The sequence below is a fragment of the Cryptomeria japonica genome, chromosome 10, assembly GCF_030272615.1.
Source record: "Cryptomeria japonica chromosome 10, Sugi_1.0, whole genome shotgun sequence".
Taxonomy (NCBI): Eukaryota; Viridiplantae; Streptophyta; class Pinopsida; order Cupressales; family Cupressaceae; genus Cryptomeria; species Cryptomeria japonica.
In genome coordinates, this window is record NC_081414.1 from 249,831,460 (window position 1) to 249,843,784 (window position 12,325).

Below are 12,325 nucleotides of genomic sequence, written 5' to 3' on the forward strand. Positions count from 1 at the left end.
GTTAATAATCCAGTATCTTGAGGAGTGGTCTGTCTATTTGTTCTAGTTTAGTGTTGAGTTCAGTTCTCGTCTTCATTTCATCAGTTTCTGACATTATATGAGGATTTCCTAATTTTTAGGGAAAAACTGCTAAAAATAGACATGGTCCTATTTTCATTGGCGTGGCGAACTGTGGCCCTAGCTTCTGACAGATTCAGTTTCCGAGCAATAATGATGGAGATATGAATTTTTTAAGTGGTTCCCATAGGCAATTAATATTTTAATGAAATATTAAAATAAAACCACAAAGTGCATCATTTAAATTTATTTAAGTGAAAAATTAACATCTCCTAAGTTAGGCGTTGCTTTTAGGGTTAAGTTGGGAACCCTAAAAGCAAGTTATGATTTTTAAAAACCTTATTGCCAAAAATCGTACTTTTTGTGTATTTAGGCAGCCAAGATGGAAATTAAACCTCATTCATTGATATTGAGCATTTGACATTTCTTCTGAGTACTTGGCTATGGCGGCTAGGGTTTGGACCTGTTTTGGAGAGCGTGCATTCTTCAGAATTCAGTAGCTTTGAGATTGTGAAAGATCAATTGAATTGTTGCAGCTTGGTTGGCTTCATTCAAAAGTCAAATTGAATTAAATTGGGGTAGATTTGGCTTCTTACAAGGCAGATTTGTTGTAGGTTTCCTATTTACTGTTCTTTTGTTATTTTTTCTATGGTTTGGAGGCTTCTTTTCCCAAACACACAGCTTGCTCATTTATTGGCGCCATCTTCCACTGTTTGGGTGTCTTAGTATTAAATAAGAGCAGATCTGAATTTTTCAGAATAAAAATCAGAGCTTTGTAAGTTGCTGATTGAATTATTTTAATTCAATAAATTGGCTAAGGACCTACGGGTATGCTACAAAATTCTCCAGTTTATTGTTTCAGTTGATTAATTTCATGTATTATTTCAATATGTGTTGCAAATTAAAGAAACCCCCTTCTGCAACTTCTGTCTATTTCTGAAAGACCATCTTAATAATCAAAATTACAAAGAAGATCTACAAATTACAGCAGGTTGAAGAGTTGAACCAGCAAGGGTTCACCACATCACCTCCTTTATCCTCCTCTCCCCGATCTCTCCTAGGAAACACATCAATGCAATTACCAAAAATCCGCATGAAAGGAGAAAAAAGCCAAGGATAGATAGGAGGCAAATGAAATTAATGAATATCATCTACTACTATTAAAAGCATAATTTTCCCTACTGTCGGCTCTGCTGCTTGTGTGATAGCCTTAGCCTCAATTTGCTTAAAAATTTATGCTAACTTAGTAGCCACGGACATGATCCAGGGCTATACTTCCGCTATTAAACAAAGCTATACTCCCTCTACTAAATAAGCAATGGGTTTAGCGATCAAGCCATTCCTGCCACTTGATGATCCTTGGGTTTAGCAATCAAGCTATCTATAGAACCATTTCTAAATGTCTCATCCAAGAATTAATTCCCCTTGCCTTTGTCATATATCACATGATATGAATTGTCTTGGGTGTGAAGATATGTTTTCATTCTCAATCCTCTGCCTCCAGCGTGTTCGACTTGGTTTTGCCTTGAGGGATGCAATCTTGGAGATAATCTGATTTTCAAATCTTTGGCGACTTTAATGAAGGAGAGCTTTGGTGGCGATCTCAATTGGGGAAGTGACTTGTAGTTGATGCAAACTCCAAATTGGACCATATCTTCCATAATAAATATGGCGCCTAATTTCACTAACTATTGGCTCCTGTCAAATTTGAATATAAGTTAGAGGATATCCATATTCTCCCTATTAACTACCTCTTCTCTTCTAATCTTTAGTCTGCCTTGGATTGTCCTGGTGGATTTAAATCCAAAGTTGGCCATAAACAATAGGTATGACTGTCTATGTCTACATCCTCTGCCCTACCTAGTCTATTGTCACTTCAAATGACTGTTGGCTTATCCAAGTAGATTCAAATTCAAATTTGTCAATTATGCGAAGAATAACCTTTTATCTCCACTTCCTCTACTCTTTCTAGACTACTGCCTCCTCTCTTATGATGCCCGTTGACCTATCCAAGTGGATTTGAATTCAAATTTGGCTATTATGCATTAGGCATGAGCATACACGTTTACTTCCTCCATTCTTTCTAATCTAATATAGATTTATTATAGCCATCTAAACCTATCTAGATTAGTTCATCATATCAATTCTCTGATGTTAGGAAAGTTAATTCGTTCCCTATAATTAGCTTTAGACAACAGTCAACTCCCCTTGGTTATAAGAAGGTCTCTTTAATTGTCTTCCCATCTGCTCCTAAGTTCGCCATTTCATTTGCCAAGACATTGCCTTCTCTATAGATGTTGTTAATAGTTATGTGGTCAAAATGTTTGAGATCTTTAGCTTTGTCCAAATAAGAATTCAATCTCCAATTGGGAGTGCTACCAACTCTGAGAGCATTAATGGTTATTGCTGAGTCTCCCTCTATCTCCACACTTTTTAGATCCAACTCTATGCATAACAGTAATCCTTCTATTAGGGCTTTTAATTCAGCAATATTGGTAGTGTCCCCCTGCAATGGTAAAGCCAATTTTGCCACTAAATTCTTGTTGGAGGAATGGATCACATAATCTGCCCCTGAGATGCCTGGCTTGCCTCTACAGGCACCATCAAAATTGAGTTTAAAACACCCTTCATTAGGAGGAGACCAAAGACACTGTTTTCTGCAAGAGTTGTTTGAGGTATTTCCTTCACCAAAAAAGAAGGAGGGGTTTTTGGTCCAAACCAATTGTTTATAATTCTGTCATCCCAATTGGTGAACTTCTTTCCTTTATCATGTGGGAAGTGAATTCTGTTATTGGTTATTTCAACTATTGCTGCTTCAACTTTATTGGCCGAAGTCTTCCATTTCATTTTCTTTCCTTGAAAAATCCTTCAGTTCCTCTCCTTCCATAATTCCCAATTCAATAGAGATGGGGATAAGATCCATAGGCAGCCAAACAAGCTTGTAGAGTAAAGGTTAGGCCAGCTTTGGAATAAGGCTAGGATATCATTGGGTAGGGCTGAATACCATCTCAGCTTGGCACTTAACCATTTACAACATTTCTGGGAGTAGGGACAATTGATAAGGATGTGATTGGTTGTTTCTTCACTATTTTCACAAAGAGAGCAGATTGAAGGCCCAAAAAATCCCATTTTCTTAAATCATTTTGCTGTTAGGATCCTTCCTTGTAGGGCTGTCCATGCAAAAATGCCTGCCTTCGGGAGACGTATCTTATTCCAACATGAGTGAATTGGAATCTCTATATTATGAAAATCTTTTCTGCTAACCATAGCCTTATATCCATCTTTAGAATTATAGGCGCCCGTTTGGATCCATTCCAAATAAGCTCATTCTCTCCTTTCCTGAATGCAATTGATCTCTTATCCAAAATCTTTTTAATTTGGTGCCTATCCCCATATGAAATAGGCAAGCTATCAAATGATTTCCATTTCCACCTGTGAGGCAGATTAACCTCCATTTCTATATAATTTTTAACATATTGTCCCCAGTATTGTTCACATACATTTTCAATTCTACTCGTGTCCATCAGCTTGCTGATGATAGGATACTCCCCCCTTCCCCTCCCCTTATGAGTCTTTCCAAAACAGGGCTTTGCCATTGTCTACAACATTCCATGAAATCTGTTTTGAGATCGAATCTCTGCATTTGATCATAAAATTCCATATCTTGGATCCCTTTGGAAAGTTTGAAATTCTTAAAATATCTAATTGATTTGGTTCTAGGTATTTGCTTTCGATGATCCTTACCCATTTTAGTTGAGGCTCTTTATGCATTTTCCAAAAGAGCTTAGCCCCCTATGCTTTATTTTGCCATAAGTGATTCCTTAACCCCACTCAATGGGTCTACATATCCTTATCCCAGGATATAAGAGTGAATTTCTTTTTTGTCTTTGTCCCTTGCTAGAAGAAGGACCTCATTTTTTGAACTATTTTCATGTTAGCTCCAGTAGAGAGAGCTAGGCAAGACTTTAGATAAATTGGTATAGCTGAGAGTGTTGCTTTGAGCATAGCGACTTTGCCTACCCATGATAGCCACTTGGTTTTCCATGATTCCATCTTTTTATCCATTTTTTTCTTATTGGATCCCGTTGATGTGTTTTTTATGCACATGCGAACACAAAATAAAATACCCAAAAGTATCTTATCCTCTCTTGAACAAAATCTCTTAGATGCTGAAGATTAGCTTAAGGATCACTTGAGAAGACTCCAAGGTTCATGCATTTTCCAAAAGAGCTTAGCCCCCAATGCTTTATTTTGCCATAAGTGATTTCTTAACCCCACTCAATGGGTCTACATATCCTTATCCCAGGATATAAGAGTGAATTTCTTTTTGGTCTTTGTCCCTCGCTAGAAGATGACCTTATTTCTTGAACTATTTTCATATTAGCTCCAGTAGAGAGAGCTAGGCAAGACATTAGATAAACTGGTATAGCTGAGAGTGTTGCTTTGAGCATAGCAACTTTGCCTACCCATGATAGCCACTTGGTTTTCCATGATTCCATCTTTTCATCCATTTTTTCTCTTATTGGGTCCTGTTGATGTGTTTTTTATGCACATGCGAACACAGAATAAAATACCTAAAAGTATCTTATCCTCTCTTGAACAAAATCTCTCAGATGCTGAAGATTAGCTTAAGGATCACTTGAGAAGACTCCAAGGTTCATGAATGTAGGGTCACTATGTGTGGATAAGCTCTGTTGCTTGATGTGATTATGGTGGAATTACAAGGGGATTTACATTTGAATGCCTGAATGCTTGATTCGCTGGAACTTAGATCATTTGATGTTACAATATGGTGATGCTTTTGATCCTAAACTAACTAGAGTTTGAAAAAATGGCAAAAGATGAGAGGTTGAGAGAGTCTATTCTAATCCTAAGAATTCAGGAAGATGAGTGAATGATTAGATGGAATCCTATTGAGCGAGATATCACCATCAAACTGAACAATTTGACACAAGCTCAGTGCAATCTTCTAAGGACATTTCAAAGATATTTGAATCAATACCATCAAACATTGATCACCATTCAAGTTAATGCATAAGCAATGAGTGTAGAACGATTCGAAGTTAAGCTCATATCGTTCCAGTTGACCACACAAGGCACACTTACAATCAGCAAGAGGCTAGTGGTATGGACTAAACGAATTCAATACAAATACATTCAACAAATCCTTGGATTCAATCTAATTAACATGAAAATAAATAGAGAAGTAGAACCATGAGGCTTGTTGAAATAACAAATTTCACCACAACTTCAATGAAAATATTATTTCATTTACAAGTCATATCAACAATACTTCCTTCTCCTAATCTACTTCTATTCTATCCTTCTAAGACTATCTATTTGCTAATTATTCACTATTCTAGCTATTAACCTTTACGAATGAAGAGTCTGAGCTTTTATAGAGAGCTCATTTACATATTCTTTGGTAATCTTTATTTTGAGTTGTATGTTTAATTCTGCAATTCTGAGCAATACTTGCAAGTCTGAAACAAAACATTAAAACCATCAAGCAAACTGTTTTACAAAATACCTACATAGCTGAGTGGGTGAAAAAGGTGCAAAATATTGGGTTGCAATTTGGGGTAGCATCTTACATACTTCTTTGTGCTGTTATATTCTCCTTAGGTCTGCAACAATCTATTTTTCTACTCCTGAGCTCTCTAACATCTTGATGATGGATCGCAGAGTTTGATCCGAAACATTGATGAAAAAAGACACACAATTGAATCCAAAAACAGCACAAAGAACTATTATGGGTTGTCGAAAACTGATATCCCTAATCTTACATACTGTCAAGATCTGTTTAGAATCCTTTTCTGATTGGGAATGTAAGGAAGCAACAAGTGCTTGAGGTGCATCTTCAATAACCGGTAGCAAATTGCCACATCTACATTTTTTTTGCCTAAAATTTAGTTTTCACAATTGAGGCAATGCTTTAGCATTTCCAACAATTACTTTTGCAACAGAAATAGGTTGTATCTTTTCATTTATTTTGAAGCAATAGTGTTTTGTACACAGATAATGAGATACATTTTTCTCTATAGGTTGCTGCCACAGATAGTGTAGAATCTGTAGATGACAAACAGTTAAAATATAGAAATTTTAAATGATAGCATCTGGCAACACTTAGCTTGATAGTTGATTTGGAAGTATCTTGAACAAAAATTATCATCGATTTAAAGTACTCTTCTATCTGAACAAAGATTTGGCTTCACAATGCTTGGAAGATCAGAATTTATGTCTTGATATTTGCTTGCAATGAATGAACTATTATTTTTTTGTAAATTCTGGTGAAACTCTTTCATTTTGAAGTATGTTCCTATAAATGCTATTAAACTAATTATTTGGGTTATCTGGTCTTTATGACTATTAATTTCTTGCTGATTGTAACATTCTTCTAATCAGCATTGAAGGATCAACTGCAGTAGAGATTTCTGCTGGCCTTCATTGGTATTTGAAATATTGGTGTGGAGCTCATATATCATGGGAGAAGACTGGTGGTGTTCAGTTGGCTTCAGTTCCTCAACCAGGGTCATTGCCACCTGTTCAGACAGGTGGCATTAGGGTTCAACGGGCATCTCCATGGAACTATTACCAAAATGTAGTTACTTCAAGTTGTAAGTATGAATTTCTAAGAAAGGTGTTATGATTCATATTTTAGTTTGGTTATATGCATTTGCCAGCTTTCTGCTCCCTTGTTTTCCTCGTTATTGATAAATTTTAGATGTATTGCTTATAGAAAATTACCAGAAAGAGAATCGCTCCTAAACCAATGTGTTTGTAACACTGCATTTAGTGTTTACATTATTTGGAGAATTTTATAGAACTGTAGGCTTGTAATGCGATAGATGTAACCAATTAATGTCTAGGGTGAATGTTGATATGTGCATAAACTTATAAAATGCATTATTTACTTCCTAAAGTTTTCATAACTGCTTATATGCATATTTAAATTTATAACTGAATTCTTTGGAGACATCTATCATCATTGTTGGGCGAAGGACTGTGGATCTTCTATAAACATTCACGTTTGAAGTGTAAGGCTTGGTATTTTAAGGCATGTTGTGAGAGATCTGTGATGGATAATAAATGCTTTGCATATCTTCCAATCAACATTAATCAAGCTTACCCTGGAAAGGATTCTTCAAGCTACATGATTTTAGTGAAATTAGAACCATCTATGCTTTGGGACATTCTCCAATCAACATCTAACCAAGCTTACCCCAGGAAAAATTCTTGAAGCTCAATGGTTTTTGTGAAATCAAAACATTTAGATATTTCTGCATGGAGGAAGCTTTGAGAGGAGACTCTTCTACAGCCCTGAAGCTGGGAGCTTGTGTTATTTTGCCAAGTTGGTACTCCATTTGAGTTCTGTTGTGTGGTCTGCTGCCAAGAAGGAGCATGCTGTGGCAGGGGAAGGAATGGTTCATGGTACTTAAGAAAATGTGGTTGTGGTCAAGTTGGTTCAAGATTCCTGTTTGTAGCAAGATGCAAGCGTGCAGCAAGGAGCAGGTATTTGATACTGTTTGATATTTTAAGGAAGCTTAAAGTAACATAAATGCTAGTAATAATCCAAGTGCTTACAAACATCCTTATCGTAAGAAAGCTTTAAGTATTGTAAAAAAAATTCTGCTGATGTTCAAGAAAAGAAAAGTATTGGGTCCTTGTGCAATATGTGGAAACTCCCATTCTTCAGATTTTCTCTAACCTAGAATTATCTAATATCAACTTATTTCAAGAAAAATCCTTGCTGTGCAGATTAAATTGTTAATTAACAAACAGATGCAGAGTTGTAAGGAATGTGCTATTGGTTTTTGTGCTAGAGGGTTTTTTCCACACCTATTTCATCAATATATCTGTCAAGGAAGTGGTTTTGGAAAACGGCTTTCTGTGGATGAGCAAGTCTCTTTGTGAAACTTGGGTTCCTGGTCTTCAACCTTGTGACTATGGCAGTAACTATCTTTTTGACATGGGTAAGACTTTCAAATCCTCCCTTAACAGTTCTGGGAAGAAGTCATGGAAAAGAATGTTAATGGACTTGGATAGTTGCTAGTATTGGATACTTTGTACAAAGCAGGATTGGTATGGAACTATATCTAGGAAAAGACTTGTTACACAAAATAACATTGGATGTGGACGAAGATGATAGTCTCAACATCAAAATTAAGATAATATGATGCAAAGTTTGCCATGAACAAGAACACTTTGTAGCATATTGTCTCAAGTGGGCATAAAAGGTGGAAAGAGAAGATATCTGAACCAGCTAAACATCAAAATGATTTTCCATAATGCAAAATAAAGAAAGAGAAATACTTGGAATGGCTGGAAGATAATCTGATGCCAAGGTAGATGAGAAATATCCTCAAGGAAGAGGATAAAACTGTGGATGTAGGAATTATTCAACCCATTGATCTGGAGAGAGTGATGAGGGATACTGAATAAGGTGGTGTATTGTAGTGTTCTGACAATTGTATTTAACCTTTGCTATTCAAGAAACAAAATGTGCATTTACACAATTGGTTCACTTTGATTCTCCACCTTTTATGTTATTAAACATAATTAACAACTTCCTAGAAGAATCATGATCATATCAATATGTATATTTAATTGGTTAGTGAAAAATCAATATAAATTTTTTACCTGTCAAAGGAAATAGAATTCAATGGGCTTGCAAACAATTGTTTTCTTCTTGGGTTACAGTATAATATATTTGGGTTGTTGTCAAAAAATTAGTTACATCTGTAAGGATTTTGCATAGTTGTTGTCTTTTCACATAATGATATTTATATCATACACTCCAATTTTTTCTCAAAATATGTATTCTGTATCATGGGAAGGTTTTGGGTGCTGACCTAGGCATAAAATTTCTGAGAGAACAAATGTTTGAACTTTGGATGTTACTAAGGGTTATCTTGTTGAATATTTCTTAAAGCATTTTTTTTTTGTGTTATGCTGTCGGTTCTGTAAATAAAAATCAAAATGAATGGCAGGAATTTCTTTTAAGATCAAAATCTTGTTGATTTTCTATTTTTTCCATTTGTTAGTTTCTTTCTAACCTTCTACCATTTTGCTTATTTAGATTCCTATGTTTGGTGGGATTGGGAAAGATGGGAGAAGGAAATAGATTGGATGGCTCTTCAAGGGGTTAATCTTCCTTTAGCATTCACAGGACAAGAAACCATTTGGCAAAAAGTTTTTCAGGTAAAATTTCTCAGAGGTTACCAGTGATTTCTGATAGAATTTTGTTTTGATTTTAGCATATAATAATCAGTTACCTGATACCTGGCAAGTGAGTAACAACTAAATTGCATGATAATGAAGAACTCACATACTAAACAACTTGCTATAAGGAATCACAATAACTTGGATAATGAGAACTTTTTGTGTTGGATAATAGTTACAAAGTGTTGATGCCTTAGCTGTACATAGGTATCAATGATCTTGTTGCAACGAATTTTCTGGTTTCCTATTGTGAAAAACCTAGACCCCTAAGCTTTATAAGAATGCAGAGAACATAAAATATTCTACTCGGTCTCTTGTTTGTTGTTACACTCCCAGAATTCACGGTTCTTTAATTCTAACCCCTTCCAGAATTTGTAGGTCTTCTTGATTCAAAATGACCCAATCTGGCAATTCTTGCAGTGTCTGAGTCTTTCTTCTGGTCATGGGTGTTATGTAAATGGGGAAAACTATGAATGTAGAATTCAATTTGCCACTAGCCTATTACATCTTACTCATAGAACCTCTCAAAGAAAATGTTACTAGCCTACTACATCTCTGTTGGATTAGAGGCATTACTGAAGATAGCAGCCCTATAAATCCTTCCTTGTCTAGTTTGTCTTCTCCTAAATGGCAAATATATTTCAGTGCGTTAGAGTAAGAAGTCCTCAATACACATTGTCTTGGAAAATGTTAATGAAAGCCTACAGGAATTTGCACCTGCTATGGAAGCTTAAGGAGAAGAGCAATAAATTCAGCAAAATATTGAATTGATACATGCCGTTCTTGTCTCTCACATAACCAATCCTCCTCTCAAATTGTAAATTCATATGCCTCATAATGACTTCCCATCATGTTATAAATACCCTAGGGTGGCCGATCGATTTCAATAATCAAGGCTAAATTATCCCTATCTAGCATATCCTTACTTTCAATCATAGTGAATTCCTTTTGCATTGCTTTTTGATTTGTCATAAAATCAGCAACTTTATTCTGCAAACTATGACAGTGAGATTTGAGGATGATGAAATTTTGATTTCCATACTAGAACTTCCTTAGGACAATGGCTTTAATTTAACTGCATTTACAACTTCCTTTTTCTATACCCTACCTCATAAGTGGCTTTCAAGCTAGCTAATAAAGATTCCCATTCCACAAAGTTTTTAGTTTGCTCTCCAAGGAATATTGAACCTCCTAGTACAAAGTCACCTCTGTTGTTTCTTAAAACATAACCTGCTCCTGTCAGGCCTGGATTGCCGTTGGAGGCTCCATTGAAATTTAGTTTTACCTCCTCTCTCAACATCTGCCATCTTAATGTTGCCCTACATTTGCTTTTTTTTAATCTGCCTTGAATGTGTTCCTTTTTAGATATATTAATTACCACACTTATCAATTGTTTATGTCAAATTAAAATTTGTCGCATTCTTATTTACAGAGGCTGTAATAATTCCTTAATTTAATGATGGCATTGACCCCCCATGCTACCATAAAAATGACTTTACCTATGGGCTTATGAAAATTATTTTAGTTGGCATTTTGAATACTGAAAGCATAGGTTTAGTTGAGCTATGATGAAAAATCGGTAAGCAGTGAAGGTTTTCCTTGAGAATGTTGATATGCCTTGTAAAATTTTTGGGATATGATGTTCAATGTGTGCTAATATGTATTTGTACAAGTTTTTATATACCAAAGATGGGACAAGAGCTTTGACAGTTTGTGGATGAGATATTGGATTGATTTACAATTTTTCTCCTTCTGGTTGCATTACTATGACTTTTTTTCCTGGCAAAAGAGATTCAACTTGAGCAAATCAGATTTGGACGGTTTCTTTGGAGGACCATCATTTTTAGCATGGGCACGTATGGGAAACTTACATGGGTGAGTAATTTGAACCTTAAAAAATTTAAAGCCAGTAGTTTCAGCTATAAATGAACAGTGTTCTAGGAAATTTTATTTTACTATTTGAAATTTGGTGATGTTTGGTATTACTCTTAAGCTGGAATTTTATCTGAGGTTAACATGTAGAATCTTTCTGACATTACCAAGTTTTTATCAAGCTTTTCTATATTATCTTTTATTTTCAAGGTCATGCATTTTCCTTGGGTATAAAATATCCTTGATAATGTACAGTTGGATATGACAGGTGGGGGGGTCCTCTACCTCATAGCTGGCTTCAACAGCAATTACTTTTGCAAAAGAAAATACTATTCCGAATGCGAGAACTTGGCATGACACCTGGTATGAATATTGCAGAGTGAGGTTTTCTAGTAGTATGATTGATTTTAGCCCTTGCTGTGAGTAAAGAGTTTTTTTTTCTTGGGCAGAATTGCACTTTTGATGCAAATACAATGTATTTTGATCCCCAACCCTGGTCTATTTTAATAAAAAATCCTTAATTTTACTCAAAGACTTGAGATGCAAGGCTTTTTCTACAGAATTTCCTTCACTATATTTTGTTGCCGTTCTAACTGCAACCTACACGATTGTCAAGTAGGAGACAAGTTGATTCAACATATTTAAATCCAAGAAATGAATGCATAAAAAGGTACAAATACATATCTTTATTTCTTTTGATTGATATTTCTGATTTCACACAAGGCAAGGATGCAATTGCAATTAAAAAGGTTCATCTTCCAACCATTTACAAGTCTTCTGATCTATCATGTTTTTTGCTGGTTTTTAGGTTATATGATGAATACATATACTGTAGCATCAGCTAAGGCTCTGTCAACACACTTTGCCTCCATTGTGAAAAAAATGAGATAAGTGTATGTTGTCATTTTATGACACCCTTGGTCCATCACTGAGAACCAATCAGAGATATGATCCATGGACCAGCGCTGCCCTAGTTGATCAAGGAGAAAAGTGATGGATTTATGAAGTGTGAAGTGTTGTCTTGTCTGGAAGAAGTTCCTTAGCTTTTTCTCTCTTCTTCTGAACTCTGGAACCCCAAGGTTCCGAAGTTCCTTCCTTAGCCCTTTTTCTAGTTTCCCGGAAATCCGGAACCCTAAGGTTCCGAAGTTTCTTGCTGCCTCTCCTTCCCTTCCCC

The 12,325-nt window shown here is 35.7% G+C and overlaps 1 protein-coding gene across 2 annotated transcripts in view; it reads left to right on the top strand.

Annotated features, from left to right (window-relative positions):
* LOC131059858 (alpha-N-acetylglucosaminidase) overlaps nt 1–12,325 on the top strand; it is a 180,479-nt gene that overhangs the window by 24,856 nt on the left and 143,298 nt on the right. For both annotated transcript variants that reach the window (XM_057992916.2, XM_057992917.2), the window contains exons 3-6: nt 6,463–6,674; nt 9,137–9,258; nt 11,069–11,154; nt 11,420–11,514. In XM_057992916.2, coding sequence (XP_057848899.2) covers nt 6,463–6,674; nt 9,137–9,258; nt 11,069–11,154; nt 11,420–11,514 — 515 coding nt within the window. The remainder of the gene's footprint in view (nt 1–6,462; nt 6,675–9,136; nt 9,259–11,068; nt 11,155–11,419; nt 11,515–12,325) is intronic.